At 42.6% G+C, this 24,635-nt stretch overlaps 2 protein-coding genes across 3 annotated transcripts in view; both read left to right on the top strand.

The window, feature by feature from the left end:
• The first annotated feature begins 287 nt into the window (after positions 1–287).
• Positions 288–24,635, top strand: part of MYL12B (myosin, light chain 12B, regulatory) — a 30,473-nt gene continuing 6,125 nt past the window's right edge. The window contains exons 1-4 of one of the 2 annotated variants that reach the window (XM_012725905.1): positions 288–400; positions 5,117–5,315; positions 5,758–5,919; positions 7,959–8,437. In XM_012725905.1, the coding sequence (XP_012581359.1) occupies positions 5,132–5,315; positions 5,758–5,919; positions 7,959–8,131 (519 nt within the window). In that variant the 5' untranslated portion in view covers positions 288–400; positions 5,117–5,131 and the 3' untranslated portion in view covers positions 8,132–8,437. Of the gene's footprint in view, positions 401–5,116; positions 5,316–5,757; positions 5,920–7,958; positions 8,438–24,635 lie in introns of those variants that run through there. The other variant, XM_012725904.1, reaches the window with a different exon arrangement.
• LOC101625561 (nuclear envelope pore membrane protein POM 121C-like) lies at positions 15,667–18,729 on the top strand. The gene has a single exon (XM_012725771.1). It carries the CDS (start codon positions 15,667–15,669, stop codon positions 18,727–18,729), a length of 3,063 nt encoding a protein of 1,020 aa, XP_012581225.1.

Raw genomic sequence — 24,635 nt, 5'->3', positions numbered from 1 at the left:
CTGGAATGTGCTCTCAAATCCCTCAGGATAGACTCGACCATCTTCCGACAAAAAAGGGGAGGGGAGAGCACACTAGAAGAAGCCATGGGAAGACGAGACGCAGTCCCTGGACCCAGGGAGCCATTACACACTCTTCTATATCCTAAGTTTCTCTCTTTGTACTTTCTTGTCCTGCACCCGGTCACTGCTGCGCCCTTTTGCGCGCACACACGCGAGTTCGCCCCCCCAGCCGTCCTTTAAACAAGGCCAGCCACTCTGCCGGAATGGTGACTCGCTTCCTTCCGGTTTGGTAAGTGGAGGCCGGAAGTGTCGGTTTTTAGCGGCCCACAGAGTTAGGGAGTGGTACTAGCGGCGGAGCAGCGGAGGCTTCAGTGAAGTGTTTTTGTCGCGTCCGTGTCCGGTGAGTGATGCTCATGGTGGAGCGCGTGAGGCCCGTCCTGGCCTCATGTCCTCTGGGTGGCCGGGAGGGCGTAGGTGCCCAGCGGCGGCTCCCCGCGCCAGAAGCGCACCTGGGCAGGTGTACCGGCTGGTTCCCAGGTTTCCAGCCCAAGGCCTTGCTACCTGGAGCGTGGGCCGCAGCCGGAAGTGGCTAGAAGCGAACTTCGCTCCTTTTCCAAACTTGGAATGCGGGGAAGTGTGGCTTAGCTCACCGGCGCCGGGAGCTCGGGCGACAGCAGCGCCGGGGGAAACCCGAGCCCGGTGGCTCTGACTCCGCTACTATGTTTAGTTTCTCACGTAAACTTGTCCGATTCGACCGAGTTTGCGCCAAAACCGTAGCTCCAGTCCCCCCCCCCCCTTCTGCAGCTGTTGCAGCCGTGTTTGGTACATTTGGTAGGAATAACCAACTCAAATTAGCAACTTCTTTAGTTGAGTGTCCACTTCTGCAGTTAGCACTTTTTAAAAATAAAAGTGGTGGTGTGGATTTGGACAGATAGAGTTTAGGATTTAGTCTACGGGTGATAAAAATTCTAAAATACGGAAGTTCTTTTTTGGGTGGAGATTTTGCGTGAAGTCAGTTTGCCAAAATGTTTGTCTCTAAAGTAATTGAGTAGGTATATGAAAACATACCTGTGCTTTACAATGTTTTGGAACAGAAATGTGCGTTCCATTGAGTTTTTAACTCAAGTGCAATAGTTTTCTATATATGAAGGTGAGGAAAGTATTTCTTAAAATCACTGCTTGCTAAATGCCCTGGGAGGATTTCAATAAACCAGAAAACATTTATTTTCAAGAGTGAGGCATTACTGGCAAGTAAATGCTTTGTTACAAAGTGCTAAGAACTTTTTGGGTGTGGCAACCCAGCCTTCAGCCGGAAGTTTGCAAATAATTGATAACTTGGTTTAGTTAAAACAGAAGCACCAAAACTTTGAAAACGGGTTGGTATCCCCAAAATACACTTACTTAGCTTGAAATTTAAAATTAAAAACCTACTGATTAATGGGACTGTAGGATTTGTCTAAACTTGGAAAGCAATCTATCTGCTAACCGGTTAGAAAGTTTTTGTAACATGGGAGTTTTTTTCTTAATGTATCCTATTAAACAGAGTACTGTAAGTTTGAGTGTTAGTTAATGCACAGAAGTCTGTAGATTTTTTACACGTTACCACTTTGTAAATGCTGGACTCTCAGATTCTAACTAGAGAAATGTAATGTAATGTTAGAATAGACTAGTCCCATCTTAAAAACAGTAGTATCCAAAGAATCTGAAAAATCTTCTGATTGCCCATGGTATGTGGGAAGAGGATCTCGAGTTTCCATTTCTTCCCCTTTAACCTAGTCTTAACATTTTCCTTACATGGTTTGTATTCCTTCTCCTGTTAATAACCCTGAATGATTTACTTCCCATTAGGTCAGGAAAAACAGCCAGTTGTTCAAAATAAGTAAACTGTGGCTTATGGTTTTCCCCTACAAGCTAAAGGTAGGGGTGAAGAAAATACTGATGGAGAGGAAGTCAAACCAGAACAGTATTTTGATCCCCCAAAACAGATCATATCTGACATTGTCATTGTTTATTGTCCGTTTCCATTTCCCCCACTGACTGTGAGACTGAACTCCCTATTCTCCCCCCACCTCCTTGCCTAAACGCTTCAGGTTTCTGATCCTAGATTAGAACCCACTCTCCTTGAAAAAGTAAAGATAAGATGGTAACTTGTCTGACATTATACTTGTCTGACAGTTTTTGGTAGAATTAACTACCTTGTTAGAATTAGGACTTATTCCCCAATCTCTTTAATTCGAAGGCAGCCTTATTTCAAAATGGTATAGGTTTTTTGCAAGGTCTCCTCCCTGAGCCCCCAGTCTTTTAAAAACTCACAATCTTTTCCTCCTGATTTCACAGTATTTGATAATCATGTATCACCTTTGACTTTTTTTTTAGTGACACGATGCTCTAACTTGAGAGTAATACCTCTGGAATGAAAACTATGTGACTCGTTTCATAAATTGAACCAATCATTTCATTTCTTTGTAGTTGCCTCCCTGCCATATTTTAAGCTTCTTGAAGATATGACATTCACTTTACATTTCTTTTCTTTTTAAAGATTTATTTATGCTTACAGAACTTGGGTACAGGCCAGAGGTGCAGGGGCAGTGAGAGGATTTACCAGAGACAGGGTGAGGAGCAGAACAGGCCTACTGATGAAGTATGCTGCTGAGGGCAACAGCAGGCGGGTCAGAAGAAGTCTGCCAGCCATGTGGGTCACCTCCCTGGCGGGGATCAAACTTATGCTGAAGTGGCTTTAGCTTCTTAGCACTGTGTTTTAATACGCTGCACAACTAGGGAGGACCCCACTTTACATTTCTTAGTTCTTAAATAGTAGTCAACATTAGTGACATTTGAAATACATTGTGTGATTAACTGATCATATATTGATCACATATTAAGAGTTGATGATTAAGTATCAAATAAACCTAAGAAAAGTTATATATGAGCCACTGTCAGTGCTGACCAAAAAGTGACCGATATAACTTAAAAAAAATATATATATATAATGCATTTACAAATTTAAAGAACACATGATTAAAAGACTGAAAGGAGGGCCATCCCTGGTGGCACAGCTGGTTAAAGCACAGCACTGAGAAGCTAAAGCCACTTCAGTGAGAGTTTGATCCCCACCCGGGAGGTGATCCACATGGCACAGTAGACCTTCCGCTGCTTCCCTCAGCAGTGCTGTTTATCAGTCAGTCTGTCTGCTCCCCACTCTGCCTTTGGTGATTCCTGCCCCTGCATCTCTGGCCTGTACCCCAGCTCTGTGTGCATGAATAAATAAATCTTTAAAAAAAAAAAAAGAAATACATCCTCTCTCTCTATATATATACATATATATATATACATATGTACATATATTTGTTATATACATATATTTGTTTACAACCAATATAAGCATTTTTAAGTTATGTAGAGGACCCCATCAAATCAATAAGGATCTTTTTTTAAAAGATCCCTAGTGGCAAACATTTGACATTTAATTTTCATCAGTTGCTCTTAAAATAACTGGCATTCCTGCATCATTAGAGGAAAAATAACTGACATTCCTGCATCATTAGAGGAAGATAATATCAAACAAAACATACTTTTTTTTTTTTGCTTTTCATAGTCCTAATTTATCAAAACACACTATTTTTAAAGATATGCTTTGGTTTGCATAGACATAGCATGCCTAAGATGTTAAAGAGATAGTGGCTGATAGGTAAATCCTACTTTTCTGGGTTCACTCACCCTCGTCCTTGAGTTCATTTAAGAGATGGGGGAATGATATACTCTGTAGTTCTAGTAGTTTTTAAAACTACATTCTGAATAGAGAGAAAAAGTAGAGCTCCTTGTATGGTACATAATGGTATTCATTGCCCTCTAAGGGTGTTACAGAATGAAATATCCATTAAAAATGGTTTAAATAAGTCAGGAAAGGCACACTCCTAATGGGATGTCTAAAGGAAAGTAGGGAGTCACGGAGGAGTATATGTCACAGCTGTGCCTTGTAGGTTTTGTCTTTCCACCAACACATTCTTGTGTATCCCTAAAGATTTCTATATTGGTCAGAATTTGTGACTGGCCCTTATGGAATTTCCAACAAATTCCAACATATTTAGCTAAAGTAAATTTAAGGCAGAGCTTAGCTAATTATTTTTGTAATTGAACTTAGTTTGGGTGGTGTGATTTAATCAAAGAAAGAATGAAAAATAACTTCTTGACTCATAGGAAGAATTGTATTTTAAGGTCACTTTGCAATGCTGAGGTCTAGGTAGTACTTCATTCTTTGCAGTCCACAGACTTATTTTTAGAGCAAGGCAGTGTTTGCTACATCATAGCTAAATGTTGATTTCAGAACGTAAGCTTTAAAATTGTGATACTGGTCAGAGTGAAATCAGTAGTGCCTATTTTAAACCCGCTTGGAAGAATATAACTCAATACAGTGTGTTAGTGTCTTAGAAGTTTTGCAGACAACCATCTTCATCTCATCTCTGAAGGATGGTACGGTAAAATTTTATTTTCTAAGGAAAATGGGATTATTTTTAACTTCAAATTTTTATATCCTTTTGAACATTGTTGAAAGATAATTACATTTTAGGTATGATTAAACATTCTTTTAATTTTAATTTAGATTTTGCAGGGATGAATTTAGATTACTAGAGAGCAAAAGTAGTTTCCATTCTTAAATGTTTTCTAAAACTTAAAAATCTAAGTTGCTTTAAAAACTGATATGCTCTGATTTTTGCTTAGAGAACCTAGTTACTTCAAGTGTGTTAGCTTGACTCTGTGCAAAGAATTGGTTTCATCGCGGAAATACCTGCAAAACTTAGAATTAAGAGATTTCTATTCTTTTCTGTTTGTTTTTCAACAAACATCACTCTTGAACTGCTTTGATTCCAGACTGAGAGTATAATAAGAAATGTTAGTTGCCAAGTGGAAGAACAGTATTTGTCAGTAAAAACTAAAAGATATAGCTCTGTTCTTTTCATCATAACCCTCCTTCTTACTTCTGTTCACTTAGAAAGGGATGGCTAGTTTAGGCTAGGGCTGCAAGGATAGACTGGATAGCTTTTAGACATCTAAGTAGCTCAAACGTATCTGTTAACTTCTTGTTAACTTGTTTTTCTTAAATTCCCATCCTAACTAGGATTTAACTGCCACCATGTCGAGCAAAAGGGCAAAGACCAAGACCACCAAGAAGCGTCCCCAGCGCGCAACATCTAATGTGTTTGCCATGTTTGACCAGTCACAGATTCAGGAATTCAAAGAGGCCTTCAATATGATTGACCAGAACAGAGATGGTTTTATTGACAAGGAAGATTTGCATGACATGCTTGCCTCCTTGGGTAACTATTTTTAATATTAATATATTAGAATATTTCTAATGCCCTTTTTGTTTATTTCTTAAGTCTTAAAGCCCTGTAAAATCAGTCTGATGGGAAGCAAGTGATGTTATAGTTTACTAAGTCTGAAGATTCTAGAACAGTATTTCCCAAAGTGTGATCCTTAGATTACCTGCAGACTTCTAGCCATATCTCTCAGGATTGGTCCCGGGGCCAGGCTTGAATGTGTGTTGCAAACGCTGATCTGAAATTAAGAGCAGTCTTATTTCTTCAGACATCCCAGTGAAGTAACATATAATCTCCAGGCTTTTGAATATAGGTCTTACTCAAATACTTGGACTATCATGAATGTAACAGCAGACTATATTCATTGATAATCTTTCTTGTCAAAATCAATGTATTTTATAATGTTGTTAAAGTTATGACTCTCTGTTTTTTTGGTTAGGGAAAAATCCAACTGATGAGTACCTGGATGCCATGATGAATGAGGCTCCAGGTCCCATCAATTTTACCATGTTTCTCACAATGTTTGGTGAGAAGTTAAATGGCACAGATCCAGAAGATGTCATCAGAAATGCTTTTGCTTGCTTTGATGAAGAAGCAACTGGTAAGTCAAAAGTAACCTTTAATTACTGAGTAATTTTTAAATTTTGGGGCACGCATGTTAATTCTGTGGAATGTTAATTATACGCTTCTTTGCTTCTGCCCTTAGAAATTTAATTTATAATTGGTGTATTTGAAACATCTTTAGGAAACCTATGTTACTTCTTTTTAAGATTTAGGCTTGCAGTAAAATGTGCTGAATAATGTTTACCAGAGCATTCTTTGATAAAGTGTAAAATACAGCAGTCCTATATGAGTTACCTGAGATTATTTAAATCTGGTATAGCTAACCTTTTACTGGAATCAGACTCTGATTTCATATTTCATGGCTGTGTGATGTTGGGCAAGTACTTATTAAACTGAGAGGAAATGTAAGGGGAATACTGACATGGTTTTGAAACGTAAGGCACACCTTTTGGTCACATATTTCTGATCAGTTTAAATAGTTCAAGCATAGTCTGGCGATGGAAACATTGTTTCCCCATTTTGACTTTCACATGTGCCCTATTTGAGTATAGCACCCTTCACTCTTAGTTCATCCTCCCAGCCTCCTGCAGGTTTCCATATATTTTGTGTTATCTTAAACCTCCACTGTTTCTGCCTTTATGCCTTCCTCATCATACCATCTTGTTCTTCCTTTTAAAATGGAAGTTATTACTGGGAGGTGTGCAGTGGAAAAGAGGAAGGCAGAGGAAACTTAATATGAAAAAATCTTATAAAGGGTTTTTCTGAAGATTCTTCTGTATTGATTGAATTTTTTCCTTTGTGAGCAGGTGTTACTTTTCTTTATGGAAAGGAATAAAACAATAGAGAAGAAAATGTTTTATCCATTCTTGAAACTCATTTCAGTGGTCATATTCTTTACAGAGCTCTCTCCCAGTCCTAGTGTTATAACTTAAAAGCTCTGTGTTACTTAAAAGCTCTGTGTTACCATCTTTGTACCCTTCTAGCAGCTACCACAATTCCTTTCCTGATAATCAATGGTTATTTTATGTGGTAGATGAATAACATGTCTGGAGATGAGGGTTTATTTTTACAGGCTAAAAGTCTATGACTTGGGGAAGAACATTTTGTTAATCTAAGATTGAGTTAGCAGAAATCCATAAGTCTAGAGTTTCTTTTGTAACCTACATTATATGGTAAGTTCATTTTACAGATATTATCAATATTTTAGTTTAATTATACAAAAAAGGAATTAATATATTTTTTTTACTTTATGAATTTCAAAAATGTGCTTCAGTTAAAACTTTAGTTTAATACATGAGTGATTCTCAATCATGATTGTACTTGGGAAGCAATCATGATTGTACTTGGGAAGCTTTTTAAAAAGTTCAGTGCCATGCCCTCCCTGGTGGTGCAACAGGTTAGATAGAGCACAGCACTGCAAGCTGGCAGCAGCAGCTTCAATGCGTGTTCCGTCCCTGGCCCCAGAGGCGATCCCACATGGTGCAGCAGACCCTCCATATCCACAGTGCCTTTTGTGGTGTCTACAGCCTCATTAGTGCTCAATTTGTAGTCTGTTTTGAATACTCTGGGCCTGGCCATATTTGTTATCAAATCTAAATTAGATTTTTTTTTTAAATAGGGAAAAAAGATACCAAAAATCTCATAAAAACAGAGGTAAAATGAAATGCCTAAAATAACACAGCTTGCTAAAACTGGGCTTCTTTCCAATGAACAACTTTATATTTATGGGTATGGTAGTGATTTTAGTGTTACTTGTAAGTGTAATCATTCATGCTACTTTAAGGTACCATGAGGCTTAGGTTCTTTAATATTTTTTTGTGTGTTTGTTTAAGCAGAGATTTAATCCCTGTCTATTATCAAGAGCTCAGGAGATGGATGTAAAGGGAAATTGATAGAGTTAAAGCAAGTTAATACCCCTAGGCAGCTGGGTATTTTCTAGGCAACTGCCTGTATTTCATGTATTTGGCTGTTTCTAATTTTTAACATCCTTAGTGTGTGCTTAGCTGAGTGTAGCTACTCTTTGTAGCTGTCCTTAGATTAGCATGTATTCTGATCCACCAGTTCTTTGTTTTTTAGGCACCATTCAGGAAGATTACCTGAGGGAGCTGCTGACAACCATGGGAGACCGGTTTACGGACGAGGAGGTGGATGAGCTGTACAGAGAGGCCCCGATCGACAAGAAGGGAAATTTCAACTACATCGAGTTCACCCGCATCCTTAAACATGGAGCAAAGGACAAAGATGACTGAAAAAATTTCAGATTGCAGCTCCACTTTGGGTATTTCTGAGACTTTCTCATAAAACCTTCTGCATGGCCTTACCTTTACACTTTTGCCTTTCTTACTGTATTTATTCTCAGCCATTTTGGACATATGCATCTCTGTAATCAAACTGGAAATGGAACTTTTTGTCATTTTCAGAATAGGAAGTAGGGTAATTTAACTTACCCTCTTCCCCCACATAACTACAGTCTCTACAGAGTCAATATATTTTTTCAGAGAAAGTTATTCACTCATTTTTTTTCTGAATCATTATTAAACTTTATGATAAAGACATGGTTGTTTAAAACTTATTTGTCAAGATTTACTTTTGTTAGTTTTATTTGCATCTTCCAAAGAAAATCAAATGAGACCAATCCTAGAAAATTACATGGTTATGAGATCTGTTTTTTTGTTAAAGATTTATTTATTTATGCATACAAGAACTGGGGTACAGGCCAGAGGTGAGAGCATTCACCAGACACACAGTGGGGAACAGAACAGGTGTGGTAGACTGAAATACACTGCTGGGGGGAGACGTGGGTGAGATCAGAGAGTTGTGCTTCACCATGTGGGTCAGCTCCCTGGCTGGGGGTTGAGCTTGTGCTGCAGTGGCTGTGGATGGCTTCATAGTGCTGCACTTTAGCTTGTTGTGTCACCCGTGAAGGCCTGAGAGATCTATTTGTTATTCATTCCTACCCCCTCAAAAAAATTCAGATTTAACAACCTTAATCATGATTCTAGCACTTTGTCTTTTAATTTAAAAGTAGTTTTTTTTTTTTTTTTGGTGGAATTTGCATGTGATAACTCTGGTAGCTTTAAATTCTTGAATTTAACATACCTGCCGATAACTTTTAACATTCTGCCCACATCTGGGCTGTTGTACATAACCTCATGTCATTTAAAATTAGCAAGTCATTGAATGTAATTTTAATTTGTCCCAGTTTTTTAAATCATTTTATCCCCAGAGGTTTTGTGGTATGCTTCTACCAAAAAAGACAGAATTTTTTGCATTGTATTTCAATTTTTATTCTATGTATTTACTCTTTTACATAATATTCCCTATTGAAATATTGTGCTTATTCATGTAGATATTCACCACGGAGTCTGAGTTTTAGACATTCCTAACTTGCCACAATCAAAACAGCTGCAGATAACATGCCTGAGAAAGTGAGATCATTGTTTAAATCCTAAAAATAACTTGCATTTGCAAGAATTCAGAACTATTTCAGAGGTGATCAGGAATTGGTAGTTTCATTTTCTTTGGGCTTCAAAGATCTGATGCTCACAAATCCATGAGTTTAAGAAAGGTCTTGAAATACTGGGGAGAAAGTTCGTTAAAAAAGAGTTCACTATGAAGATGAGTCACTGGCATGCTACTGTTAACAAGACTATCCTTAGACAAACTATTACCTCATTCAGTAAACAATTACTTAATGCCTTAGGGCATCAGACTTCTGTACTGAACAGGATAGGTGAGCTAGATCTTTAACCAGGTGAGGCCAGCTTCACCAGAAGTAGGACCAGAAGCAAGACTATTCTTGCCCTTTTCAAGATTAGAATCTTAAACTGCATCTTTTAAGTGTTCCTGAATTTTATTCAGCGGTTTAAACAAAGCACTTTTTCCAGGCTATAGCCATTACACAAATCTTTTTTGTTGAATTGAATTTCCATCCCAACTGAGTAAAAAAAAATCACTTTTGCCTTAACAAATTTCTAGTGAAAAATAACACTGTTTCCACTATAGGAAAAAAGTGAGCACATCTGAAATGGAGATTTTTTTTTTTATTCCTATTTTCATAGCTGCTGAAAAAAACCAGTGTCCATTAGGAACTGTGAATGGTTGTTTTTGAGTGAAATAAGTTCTTCTAATTTAGTAATATTCTCTATGTGATAACTAGGTTTTACTTAAGCAAAAATAGTTGCCAATATAAAGCTCTCCGTGACTTTCATTATGATAGTCATAATTAAAACAAACCATATGAAAAGTTCTTGATGAAATCAACCCAAAAAGGGCAGCATCCTTATCTACCTGCTTATGATTATGTTGTCGCTGGATCTCAGGGTCCAAATTTTATTGATCAAGGAGTTATAACTCCTATAACTCAAAAGGGAATTGATAGGTACCATTTGGAAAAGAGGCCGGAGAGCCAGATTATATGAGACAAGGAAAAGCAAACATAAATGAAAGGCAACCATTTTCTATGCAGTATGAGCCCAAAAAAGCAGGAGGTATGAGAAAGCTAATTTAAAAGATGACCAAAGGCTTGGAAGGATAAAGCCCTTATCCCTTTATTTATGCATATAGGAACTGTGATACAGGCCAGAGGTGCAGGGGGTGAGAGGATTCACTAGAGGGTGGGAAACGGAACAGGTGGGTTACCTGAAATATGCTACTAAGGGAAGCAGCTGGTGAGACAGGAGAGGTCTGCCACACCATGTGGGTAACCTCCCTGGCCTGGGGTGGAACTAATGCTGCAGTGGCTGTGGACAGCTTCATAGTGCTGACACTTAACCCCTTGTGCCACCAGGGAGGCCCCTGTGTACCTGTTAGCCATGTCATCACTACTCATATTGATCTACATAAATTTTATATTTGTAATGAACATAAAACTTAATTTTTAGTTTAATATATCAAATATTTTTCATGTTTTTGCATAGCTACCTTTTTGTTTGGCTTTGAGTAGATTACTTTTTTTGTAAAACCACTTTCAGTGACCAGTTTATCTTTGATAAGAATATGCTATAATCAACCATTCCTAGGTGCTAGATATTTAGATATTAAGTTTTTCATCAATGTTTTTCTTTTGCCTCTAGAGAGAACAGTATATGTATACCGTAGAACTTTTTTAAAGCTTTATTTATTTATACATACAGAACTGGAATACATGCCAGAGGTACAAGGGTGGTAAGAGGATTCACCAGAGACAGAATGGGAAACAGAACAGGCAGATGGACAAAGAACACTGCTGAGGGGAGCAGTGGGCGGGCGAGACAGGAGAGGTCTGCTGTGCCATGTGGGTCACTTTTGGGTCTGGGGATCAAACTCGCACTGAAGTGGCTTTTGCCAGCTTGCAGTGCCGTGTGCTAACCCGTTGTGCCACTAGGGAGGGCCTTAGAACTTTTTTAAGGTCATTATACATTGGAACTTCCTGTGATAATGGAAGTGTTCTCTGTGCTGCTCAATAGGGACACTAACCACACATGGCTAACGAGCATTTAATATGTCCAATATAACTAAGGAACTGGCTTTTAATTTAATTACCCACATGTGGTTAGTGACTATTGGGCTGGAAAGTATAGTTCTAGAAACTCAAATATGGAGATCAGTCAGCATTCTCAGCCATGATGTCAATTAAGGTGCTTTGGGTGAAGATTTATGGATGAATGGTAATGCACCATATGTGGAAGAGTGTGACTGATGGACACCTAAGACAAAACCTTTTGTTTAATGGGGAAAAAAAACAACATTTAAACATTGAACTAAAAAGCAGATTACTGCTAAGGGAAAGTAAGTATTTCAGAACCAGGGATGACTATCGGCAATTGCTTTTCATACTTAATTGAGAAAATGTATTCATTTATGAGCCCCACCTTGGACAGTGAACAGTGCTATTGGGATGAGGATCACTGTAGCAAGCCATTAATTACCTGGATACTTATGATCTCAGTGTCTCCAAAATATTTCATCAAGCCTTCCAAATTTTTCTCAATGGTTCTAAGAACTGCTACAGAATGATGAACACATCCTACTATCTAGGAATTTCTGATCAGATTTCTATAACATGAAAGACTGAATAATTCACCTCCACATTATGTTCAGGCAATCACAGGCACTCAATAAAGAAGAGATTTGTTATTAAGTTAACTTTTCTCGATGCTGTTCACCTATATTATTCCAAGGTGAGGGAACTGAATCAGTTACAATATCTAGGACAAAACTGAGTAATGTAGGTTAGTGGTTTCTTTTGTTTTAACAAAAAGCATTATATAATGCCTGTGCTTGTATATATGTGTGCAACTGTCATTTCTTTAATGACCCAAAGGAAAACAAATCATTTGAATAAAATTTTTTGTGGTTAAAAAGGGAAACAGGCTGGCCTTGGCCTGGCTAGGCCGAAGACCTTGTAATTTGAGGGTAAAAAGAGGGTAAGAGTAAATGATACTACTAGACTGGGATGCAGGAAGGACTTTCCAGCTGGCAAAAGTTCACCGGGCCACCGCCCTCTTACCTTCCGCACTCTTGACATGTACCTGTTCTATCCACGTTCAGATTCAGCTAGGGAGCTGCCCATTTATTTGCTAACTGGCAGCCCAGAGTTGGGCGGCTTCCAGCGCCGGACAATCCCCCTAAACCTTGAGGGGCTCACACCCCACCCACGGGGTCAAGTTCCACGCCGGTGCAGTGCTCCGCCGCCCAGGAATGCGGAAGGGCCGCGGGAACGCGCCGCGGCGGGCGGGGGGACGCGCGGTCGCGGACTTGGGCTCCGCCGGAGGGCCGGCCGCATCGGTGTGCACGGTCCGCGGGGAACACCATGCCAGGATGGGCTCTTCGGTCCCAGGCGTTCCTCGGTGAACACGGCGGCCTTCGCTTGCTCCCCAGCGAGAGGGTAGCGCGCACCCCCCCCCCCACGCCTGACTTGGACCCGTCGCTACTTCCGCCACACCTTCCGGTCCGCCTCCTGAGGCAGGAAGTGCCGGCACCGCCACTGTCCGCCGCAGCCCAGAGCTCCTGGCCATCGCCCGTCGTCCCACGCATTGCAGCCCAGGTTCTAGTATCTGGCAGCGGTGAGTGCGCCCGCTCGCGGCTCGCGACACCCCCGGCACCAGACCTCTTACGCTCGCCTCCTGCCCTGTGCCCGCGGCGGGGCCGGGGACCCCGGTGTCCCCGGGACCTGTCATTTGGGCGCGGAGGGTCAGCTGGGAAGTCCAGGCTGCGGCCTGGCCCAGGCCGGGCGGTCAGGGTTCCGGGAAGAGCCAGGCCGGGCTGGGGAAACGCCCTGCTGGGAAGCGGAGGCCGGCTCCCCGGAGCCTGGCGCCGCCCTGCGTCACCCGGTGACTTGACACACCTGGGCCCGGGACCGCCCGGTGCCCCCACTGCCTGCGCCTGCCCTCGCGGCCCGTCTCGACCCGGGTACATGATCGGCACCCACAAAGTGCTTGATGCTTAGGGGGCAACTGGAATGCACTGGTGCCAGGTTCCTGCCTTAGGTGAGGTTTTCAAGGAAACGGTTAGAAACAAAAATCAAGAAAGATTTCGTCAAAAGATAATTAGAGCCTCATTGATAGGTTTTGATTCGCTTCTAGGAGGGAGAACTTAATATTTCGGATTGGAACTGAGCCAAAAGGTAGCCAAGGCCAAAAGCTTAAAAGGTGGGAATTTTTGTACTGTGAACGCAGGTGAAGAAACCAGCTTGAATGGAGGCATAATAGTTAACGACTAGCTAGGGAGGTAGGCAGGGGCCTCTTAACACAAATTTGAGGAGAAAAGATTATGTAAAAGGCATCAGGGAGTCATTGTGGATTTTGCACTACAGGAGTAACAAGAAGAATGGGGTGTTTCAAGGATTACTTCGGCAGTCTTTGTTTAAGATGAGTTTAGAATGGTCCATCGGTAAGAGGATTATAGAACTATAGCATTTTTAAATCAAAAGAACCTTATATTTTATCTTGTAAAACCATTTCATTTTATGACTAATGAAACTGAAACCCAGAGAAGTGAGGTAATATGCCCAAGGTCACTTGGGAGATACACCTAGTGCCACCCATTTTTCTCAGTAAGCATTAGGTAGATCCTCCTGGACCTTCTAAATAAGGGCACAAGTAAGCTCTTTATTCAGGTTCTGTTGAATAAAACATGCTTGCTGACTCAGTAGCCATTTATGCTTTAATGAGTTTAAACCAGATGAATTACAACTTCTGAAGGACAGATCACCAGGTAAGAGTTGCTTAGGGTTAGAAAAGATAATAGAACTTAGAGCCTCTTTAATGGGGTTTTCCCCTCCCATCTAAGATTCAGAGACAGCAGATAACCAGGGATCATTTTCATTGCCAGAAACTTTGATAAGATTCTTCCTGTCCCAAACTTCAACTATGTGTGGCACTGCTGGTTACCCCCAACTTCTTATCCACATTTTCGTGGTGGAGTTTTCAGCAGCCTGTAAACAGGATAAATGGGGCCAGTCATGGATATATGCTCTACCATTTTCCAGCTTGTGGCTGCAGACAAATTTGTTTATCCTGTTTGCCTTAATTTCCTCATCTGAGAAATGGGAATAATGGTAAAATTGTGAGGGTTAAATATATTGATACATATGATGCTTAAAGCAGTGCCTATCGCATTAGTTATTGGCTTTTATTAGTACTGATTCTTCAAGGTATGGAACAGTGGGACAGTTGATAAGTTTTGAGGAATAGTCCAGTAGAACTTAACAGTGAACCATGCAAAAAGCCTTATTTGGTTAGTGACATCCTTTACAATGAATGCAAGTATAAATAATTCTACTTGATAGGAAGGAAGTATATATATGCATTTAACTTCCTAGCATTTACTGATGACCTGCTCTGTGTAAGGCGTTCTGCAAGATACTGCAATCCAAGGTAAAAAGGTCAAGGCCATAAAAACATGTATGTAAATGGCATGGTGATGAAATGCCACTTGTTAGTACATAAAAGAACCACTGATGAATACAACAAATAAATGAATCTTTAGAACATTCGAGTGAAAAAAGTCAGGCGTTTAACCTATAAGCTTATACAAGTAGGAGAAGTTCAAAGATAGATAAAATTAATCTGTTGTGATAGAAATCAGAGTAGTGACTGCCTGTGGAAGAAGGTGATGATTTACAAGGAACTTTCTGGGGTAATGTTAATATTTGTAACTTGATTGGGGTTGTGGTTATAGAGATATACCCAATTATACAAACTCACTTATAGTAAAAACTTTACATTTCCTTTAAATTTCAAACTGTTGCTCGTGTATCCAGTCATTCTCTCCACTAGCACAAACAGTAGGATTTTTTTGGTATGTTATACTTATTCAAGTGGTGTTGGTTTACATCACACTATATGTCTTAGGGGTGTAGCTTTATACTACTACAAGCGAATGTAGTCATTTCACCACACCCACTACCAAAGCCCAGTAGTCCTCCATTACACCCCGCCTGTCTATCCTTCTGCCTACCACATCCTCCTCCTAGAGCCTTGGCGCAGCCAGTGTGCTCTCGCCCTCCTGTTCCCACCCCTCCCCTTTGTGTACTCCCTCCCCTTCTCCAGAATGCCTCAGAACTATGGTCAGTGTCCCTGTCTGGCCTTTGGGCGCACTCGTGCCTAGGCCGTGGAGGTAGCAGCCTGGTGGGAGCCAAGCCGCGAGCCCGGCGGTTGGCTGCTTCAGAACTCGAACTCGCGGTGTCAGCTGACACGTCAGCAGACACTGCTTGCGTTGCCTAGGCAAATCAGCAGTAAACGGAAATCTCCTAGATCCGTGTATCTGCCTCAAAGGGTCCAACCCTGCTGGACTGCTCCTCATGGGTAGTTACCTGGGGAAGCCCGCCCCCCAGCCACCTGCACCCCCCCGGGAAGCCAGGAGCCTACGGGAGCCACCCGGACCCGGATGTCGCACGCCCACCTCCTCTGTGCGGCCAGCACACTCGCTCTGTAGCCCTCACCACATTCGCCCCTCCCTGCCGCCCCACCCACCCACCCAGACGCCTTTCTGCCGACACCGCGGAACTTCTTCTGGTCCATTTGTAATAACGCCGCTAAGACAATATCCAATCCAGCAGGCCCAGTATTCCTTGCTGGGGGTACTCCCCACAGTGTGCTGGAATGGTAATCACAAGAAGACCGTGCTTTCCGCTCGTAATTCCAGAATGGTGTGCGGTCCAGTCACCGTGAGGATTCCTCCTCCTGATAGGAGGTGGACTCGGTCTCTACGCCTAGAGCAGGTAGTCAGCTCCCCACTGCCCTCCCGGTCGAGTAACGCCATAGGCCCGTGTGCAAAGGAGACTATACCGAGTACTCTCAAAGAGAAGAATGAAAGGTCAGTGGAGGAAGAAGAGCCAATTTTTGATAATGGTCAGGAAAAGCAGACAAGGTGCCCTGAGAGCAGTGGGAGTGGCCATTTAGTGTTTGAGCCCCTAATGGCTAGTGCAGTTCCTGCTGCTTTTGTGCCTACGCCTGAGGCTGTGAGGAGAGGTCTCAATTCTCAGAGCTCAGCTGACCCCCTATTGAGATCCTCCACCTCTCTGATGAGCTCCTCAGAGGTTACCTACACAAGTGGTATCCCTATCTCTGGCCGCAATGCCATTACCAGTTCTTACAGCTCCACCAGCTTGTCCCACTTCCAAGTACCAGAGAGACCAGCAAAGAAAACAAGGGAAGAGAATACTCATCTTTCTAGTTCTTCAACTCCACGGGTAACAGAGAAGGCGTCCTGTGGAGATCATATTGCAGATACAGCCATGTGGGAGAAACAGAACTCACAGGATTCCCCCATGAGGGAGAAACAGAACTCACAGGATTCCTCCATGTGGGAGAAACAGAACTCACAGAATTCCTCGTCTGTACCTGACAGCTCTAGGGCACGGAAACGGAAGGTCCAGCTGCTGCCCTCCAGGCGAGGAAAACAGCTGACCCTACCCCCACCTCCTCTGCTTGGTTATTCGATCACCGCTGAAGACCTAGACTTGGAAAAGAAAGCTTCATTGCGATGGCTGAACAAAATCTTGGAGGATAAGACTGATATGGCCTTGAGCTCTGTCACTGAGAGCCCATACACCACTACTCAGCCTTTAACCCTACCTACTATTGGGCCTGTTTCCTCCACAGATACCCTCCCAACCCCAGACACTAACCCACTGCTGGAGAGCTTGAAGATGCACAGTTCCCCGGTCCTCCCAGCCTTGCCAGAATCCACTGGCGTGGCACTAACACCCGAGGCTCATATGCTCCCGAAGACTCCCGACCTCCCAGTATCTCTCGGCTCTTTACAGTCAGTGCCCCTGCTTCCAAGCATCTCCTTAAACCCCAAATCCACAGTCACTTTCTTGGGCCTGACCCCTGCATCTTCCATAATACCAGTCGCTGACACTACCGAGTCACCTCAGGCTGAGACGTCCATCAAATCTCAAACCCTAACTGCCCCAACCCCCCACCCCAAGCAAAGTATTCTGTTTGGAATGCTAAGTACCTCACCTAACCCTTCTGCCTCTGCAACTACTGGTGTGTCTTCAGCATCTCCCAAGCGTAGTTGCAGTTTGGAGACCCCACCTGAAAGTGACAATGAAGACCCCTTACCATCTAGACATTCCAAGGTCACAGCCTCTTCTAACTCTGTCTTCCCCATAACTCCCAGTGTGGGGCCACTTCAGTCTGTGCCCTTGTCTTCTCCCTTCAGTCAAACAGCTATTCCAGCCACTACCACGAGCAACCCTCTCTTCACTAGACAGGCCAGTGCCACTTCTACGGTCGTGTCCGTAGCCGCAGCCAGCATACGTGCAGATTCTGCTTCAAAACCTGCTTTTGCTGTTAGTGTGAGCAACATGACCAACACCATGAGCAGCGAGACCAGCACCACTACTTCCCAACCTTTCTTTGGGACTCCCCCAGCCTCTGGTGCCAGCTCTGTCCCCTCCGTGGACACCATATTACAGTTTGGCAAGCCTCCTGCCATACCCACTTCAGTAGCAGTCACCACCTTTGGCCAGCCCCTTCCTGGTGCCACTCAGATATCCCACAGCAGCATTGCTGGTTTCAGAAGCTTTGGCAGCCCCCCGACAGGCTCAGCCCCTGTCACCACCAGCCAGCCTACACTGACCAGCACCACCACCCCTGCCGTCAGCATTCCCTTTGGCCCCAGCACTAAGCCGTCCATCACGTCACCTCCAGGAACCAGTCCCTGGCTCACATCTGGGGCCACTGATGGGCAGCAGCAGGGAGCCCTCAGCTCTAGCAGCTCTTTCACTCTTGGAAGCTCTGTAGCCCCAGCCGCCATTCCAGCGCCAGCGCTCAGCAGCACCACAGCTCTTTTCTCCATGGGTGCAGCCCCCACCCCTGACTCTGGAGCTAGGGCCCAAACTGCCAGCAGTGGGGCCAGTAGTAGTTCACTGACCAGTACTACAGTGTCATCGCTCTTTATGCTTGGGGGCTCTGCAGTCCCAGCTGCCACTGGGGACTTTGGGATCCACGTGGCTTCTTCAGGCACCAGCTCCACCTCTGGGGCTTTCTGCTTTGGAACAGAGCAGAGTGGGACTAGTGGCAACACAGCCTCATTTGGGAGAGGCCGTAGTCAGAGCACCTTGGGTACACCCCATCAGAGCACAGACCTTGCCATCAATGTGGTCAGCACGCTTAAGAGAAAAACTGTGTGTGGAGGCACCTCCACCCCCACCTTTGGTCTGGATACCCCTGCTCCCAAACAGGGCACATCCCGCAACCGTCTCGTGGGGGCATCCTCAGCACCCAGCCAGGGCTTTGTTGGAGGTGGATCTTTCAGATCGAACACTCCTCTTACTGTTGGTGCAGGATCCAAGATCCCAGGAACTCGACAGCGAGGGCAGGCCCGAAGGCAGCTCTCTCACAAGAAATAGTCTTTGCACCCTGCTATTCCCCCTCACCCCCAAAACCATGACCACTCTGTCCAGATCTGGACCTTAGTATCTGCTTGGAAGAGCTTCTGACCTTTGTAGTTCATCAGTCCAACCTATCCCAGACCTCTGACTTCGGCCACCTGGAAGATAGTGGCATTCTGGGGAGCCTTTTCCCCCTCCTCCCGGGAGCAGAAGTCTCAAGGCTTCTTGATGGGGAGAGGGAGGCAGAAACCTGACACCTCACTTCAACAGTCCCATAGGTGAGGCTGGAGAGAACTAAGAACTGCCTTTTCCTTCCCTCTTGTTTGCTGTGCCTTGGCATCCCTTCCTGGTGGCCTCTCTCTGCCCCCTCACCCCTGCCCTTGCTGGAGAGTAGCAGGTGCAGCCCTTGCCCACTTGCCTCTCTGGTGAGCATTTGTTAGATTTGGGGGGGAATGGATTATCTCTAAAGCTTTACCTGGCTTTTCTTGGCTATAGAAAGTTCTCTCTGGTTCCCTTAGAGGACTATTAACCCCACTTACTGTTTGTCCTCTCACTGGTTCTGTGGTTCTGTAGGATTTATTCCTTTTCAAGTGGCCTTGAATCTAGCTTTGCTAAGTCTGAGGCAGTGTTTTGTCCCAAGTCTGCCAATTTGGCCTTTAAAAACTAGATGGCTCAAGACTCTTAGTAGCCTGGCATGTCCAGGGGTGACACCGTGCTCCAGGAGCAGGAAGCTCTTGGAGCAGGGAGGGTGCCCACTGCTGCTTCCTCACACTGTCATTGCCGCCAGTCTCATCGAGTTCATCTGTCTCGCCAGGATTGCATGTTTAGAGACTTGACCTGTGTTACTCTGCCTGCTGCTCACATCTACTGCTCTTTTAGTCAAGTTTGGAGGAAGAATTGGATGAGCGGCAGCATGTTGGTAGGGCTGCACTTAACTGTTTCATGTTTCTGGGGCCTGGCTCCTCGACCTGGAAGGTAGCACCTTTTCACAGCCATACATGCCGACTCCCGGGTTTTCAAAAGGTGTTTTGACTTTATAAAGACTGGCAACCCTGGAAAACAGGGCCAAGGAGGGAAAAGACCTCTTTCCTCTGCTGTGTCCTTGCCTGACTGGAGGCCAGACCACTCCTAGTATATATCAGAAAGTTACATATAAGTTCACAAGCCATACTTCAAAATACTTAATTTTCTTCAACAGTCTCTCTGCCCCTTCCCCTTTTCTTCATTTGTTCCCAAATCTCATACCCCATGCCCAAGACCCTCACTGCCATGCCGCATCCTCCTCTTTAGAAATAGTAGGACTCTATCTAAATTAAAGCATTTAATAATTCTTAACAATAAAATTTAATGTATTTAAGCTAAATTGCCTTTTAAGTTCTTTCATGTTCATGGAAGTGGTTAAGTATAGGAGTTAGCTACACAGTTAAGTTATGCTTGTAGAAGAAGCTCAAGTACCGTCCCAGGCAGTTTTTTTGAGGGACTAGAGCTCCTTCTGGACACTTTATATAAAAGGTAATTCTTATTTTATGAACAATGTGATACAGATGTGACTAGTCCCGCTTCCCCTTTAGGACTAAGGTTGAATGTATTGTGTCAGGGGACTGTTCCTCCCTGACCACAAAAAGAGGCTTTACTAATACCAAACTGTAGAGCCGACTAGGGGCCTGCACCTTAATCCCTAATGCCTGGTGGGATGGGAAGGGGTGGGGGGTGGGTATGGGTGTAGAAATAAACTACATAGGGTGGATTCTCTTAGTACAGCAAGCTAGTTTGCCTCAATTCCACAGGCAGGACAGTTAGTCCAGGAACCCCCTGAGGAGGGTGGCCTGACAGCCTCATTGAGTGTGTGTGCATGTAACTGTGTGTGTACTGGACAGGAACAGGAACGGGAAACTGGGCCTTTCCATACAAATACTGAATTCCTGTTGATTACAGTCGGAATTTTTAGGATGGTTGTGAGATTTCTACCTGCTTGTGTCATTAAGAATAAATACAGATCTATTAAAAAAAAGATACTAAGGAATATTGAATAGCTGACAGAATTTCCCCCAGGAGCTTCGAGGCTTTCATTGAAGCCATATATAATTCAAAGGCAGTTTCTGCTTATTAACAATTTTCAATTTGTTAATTAACAGTTAACAATTTCACATCAGTATTGTGGGTGAATACTTAGATTGCCATCTAAAATGTTGACATTGCAGCCATCTCTGATACCAGTATTTCTATATCCCTCTGTATATCTGGTAACCTCTGTGAATACGGCATATATCCTTTAGCTCACTCTGTTAGAATTAACAGAAATAATCAGAAAAATTGAAGATGAGAAGACTTTACCTTTTTTTTGAAGTTTTTACTTTTATTGAAGGTTATTAATTACATTATGTGCTCTATAAGGGTAGATTTTTACTTTTTTATCTTTAACATTTATAGGTTAGACAGTAATTTAACACAATTCTAGCTAAGTTTCAAGTCTTTACCTATCATATCATACAAAGACCATGACTGAGAAAATACTGACACTTGATTAACCCATACCAGGCTGCTACAATGCCCCACTCCATGGAGTGCCATTTATATTTTATTCTCATCTCAAACCACAATGCTATTCTGTTCCACACATTGATTTCTCCTGTGAACTTTGATTTTATTTGAAAACTCATTTTTGTCTAGGATTTGAATTTAGAGGAGAGATGCTCAGAAATCAATATTGGGTTATATTGGTAGCATTGAACTACTAAAAAAAATTTTTTTTGTAGCAAAATGATAATAACTAGAACAACATTTAGTACAAAGCAGGAAACATATATAGATAGAAATAATTTTCAACAAATGGGTTTTGAATCTTATGCTACTAGGTGATCTTGAAAGTTATTTAATATCTATAACCTGCAGTTTCATTTGAATGAGACATCTTAAATTTAATGCACATAAAGTACCTAGCACATGAGTCACTCATTAAATGGTAGTAACCATGAGTTGAATAGACCTTAATTCTCTTGTTGGTTCTAAGGCAGAGAAGTGGGTCAGGATTTTACTGAAAAATAGCAGTATTGAAGTTACATGAAGTCAAACTGCATGGTGTACGTGGGCATATGCACAGTTTGGCGTTGCAAAGAGAAAGTACAATGCCGAGTATGGCTAGAGATGGAATGGAAATCGTTCTAGAGCTGGGAAAGGAAGGCCTTGTGCACCATGCTTAGTAATTTACACTTTGACTTTGGGGCAGTGAAGAACCAAAGATTTTTTTTAAAGACTGATAGAGTCCTATTCATGTTTTAAGACCTTTTTGGCAGGTATGTAAAAGGTAGTTTAGAAGTGACCAAAAAACAAGAAAAAATAATCTAGACAAAGAGATGCTGAGTTCCCAGTTTTGGGTGTAGCAGAGGAATGAGAAAGATGAACAAGTCTGAGAAATATTTAAGAGGTAGATCTTTATTCTTAAGGGGTAGGAAGCAGTTGGGAATGACTTCTAGGTTATTGGTTTGCTAAATGGGTAGATGATGGTGCCAGTAATTGAGAGGAAATGGGAAGATGAGAAAGTTTGGGAGGAGAAAGACAATGGATTCAGTGTTCATCATGTTGACTGTGTTTGTGGAATACCCAGATGAGTACCTTTCACAAGCAGTTGGATATTTTGAGCCCAAAATTCAAGGGAAAGGTAGACCTAGAAATGCAGACTGAAGTCATCTATATATTCAGAATAGTTAGAGGTGATAAGATCATACAAACAGAGAGTGAAAAGAACTTTAATAAGCAATGGATTGCGAGGATGCTGGGGGATACATGGATATTTAATGAATGGAGTAGATAGAAAGCCTGAAAAGAAAATAGAGAAGGACTAGTCATTAAAATAGTAGAGATAAGAGATTAATTGCTACCACCAAATAAAATACGTCTTTTTACATAAACCAGTCTTTCCAGAGTGTAAGGTCTTCAAGGATGGGGACCTTGTACTGTCTTTCCATTGGGACAATTAATTTTTCCTTTTACAGTTGTTCATTAGAGCCAAGAGTAATTAAGTCTCTGAAGAAGAGATTAAAGGGTCAAATGTAGCAGAATGATCCAAGAAGATTTAGACTCTTTGGCACATTGAAAGCAGTTGTAGTAGAGAAAAGAAGCCAGATTGTAGGATGTTGAAAATTGGTGGGAAAGTAAGAAAAGTAGAGCAAGCCAACATGCTTAATCTCATTAGTAAGGAGAGAGGGGATGGTGGTTTGGGGACCAGTTCTCTTCAGCTTCATTGTTTGATACAATTGTGGTTCATTTTTCAGCTGCCCCAGCTAGTCACCTGCTCTCATACTCGGAAAGCTGTAGAGTTAAAGAACAGACCCCAAGTCCACTCTCATCTGTGATACCAAGTTTGGTTCTCCAAGATGCTCCTCAGATTCAGTAATTCCCTAGGACTCACAGAACTCACTGAAAGCTGTTATGCCCATCGTTTTGTTTGATTTTAGGAAAAGGACTCAAAATTAGCCAAGGGAAGAAACACATATGGCAGAGTGCAAAGGGTTCTGAATGCAGCTTCCAGTTGTCCTCTCCCAGAGTGACATACACAGACCACTGACTCCTTCTGGCCTTTGGGTGTGGCAGTAAGCACAGAGTATTACCTACCACGGAAACTCACTCAGTTCATGATGCCCATAGTTTTTATTGGGGCTCTAACAGAAATACTGTAGACTGCCTGGAGACTAGCCTCCAGGCCCTCTATAGGTTATATTGATAACTTGGACCTAAAATCCCACAATAAATCACATTATTAGATTACCTGTTTTTATCCAAGACCCCAGATAAGAGATAAGCCATTCCTTTCAAGGGCTTGGAGATTAACTCTCAGGAGTCAAGGGCAAACACCAGATCTCTTTGGGTAACATTAAATTCTTTACTGCTCAGGGGCCACTTTTTTAAACCTAGGATAGTACTTATAAGGCAGTTGTCAAGCTTGAATAAGACTTATCTTGGTGTCCATGGGTTTTCTGAGGTTGTATATAGGTTATAGAACTGTGGTTTTATGTGAGGACTTCAAACCTGATAGTTTTTTGTGGTATGTTTGTATCATTTAAAATTACATATAGAAAGTGTCCATTCTATTTGATATTTAAATTATTAATAGTATAATATACTTAAAAGTCAGTAGTCTATTGGAGGTTGCCATTAAAACCATACTACAGAGAAATTGAGGAGTAAGAAAGAAGATGGAAATAGTTAAATGTTTGAAGTATTAGCCAGCTATCCTAAAAATTGTCAAGGGAGAGGGTTTAGAAAGAGTATAGTTAGAAGGGATACACGATTATACAGGTTTTGCTGAATTTTAAAAAAGATTTATTTATACATACAAGAACTGAGGTGTAGGCCAGAGGTACAGGGGGTGGGGACATGAGAGGATTCACCAGAAACAGAGTGGAGAGCAGAACAGGCAGATTGACTGAAACACACTGCTGAGGGGAGCAGCTGGCTAGATGGGAGAGGTCTGCTGAGCCATGTGGATCAGCTCCTTGGCAGGCTGAGGATCTAATTCCTGCAGTGTGGTTGCATTGTGTTTTTAACCCCTATGCCACTAGGGAGACCCTGATTGTTTTTTTAAAAGATGAAATCCTGGACCCTTCTTGGTGGCACAGCGGGTTAAAGCACAGCACTGAGAAGCTAAAGCCACTTCAGCATGAGTTCGATCCCTGCCTCAGTGGTGATCCACATGGTGTAGCAGACCTCTCCTGACCTGCCCGCTGCTCCCCTCAGCAGTGTACTTCGTCAGTCGGCTTGTTCTGCTCTCCACTGTGTCTTTGATGAATCCTCTCACTGTCCCTGCACCTCTGGCCTATACCCCAGTTCTGTATGCATAAATAATTTTTTTTAAATGATAATCCTTCTGAACCTGTGTCATGCAATGATTTTATAGTTTTTGCATATGTTACCTCATGTACTTCTCA

This window comes from Condylura cristata, unplaced genomic scaffold (assembly GCF_000260355.1).
Source record: "Condylura cristata isolate star-nosed mole 26May11 unplaced genomic scaffold, ConCri1.0 scaffold00016, whole genome shotgun sequence".
Taxonomy (NCBI): Eukaryota; Metazoa; Chordata; class Mammalia; order Eulipotyphla; family Talpidae; genus Condylura; species Condylura cristata.
This window is presented reverse-complemented; position numbering and strand designations above follow the sequence as displayed.

Excerpts from the sequence above, each read along its gene's own strand:
- LOC101625561 (XM_012725771.1), top strand. The coding sequence starts at position 15,667 with ATGGGTAGTTACCTGGGGAAGCCCGCCCCCCAGCCACCTGCACCCCCC.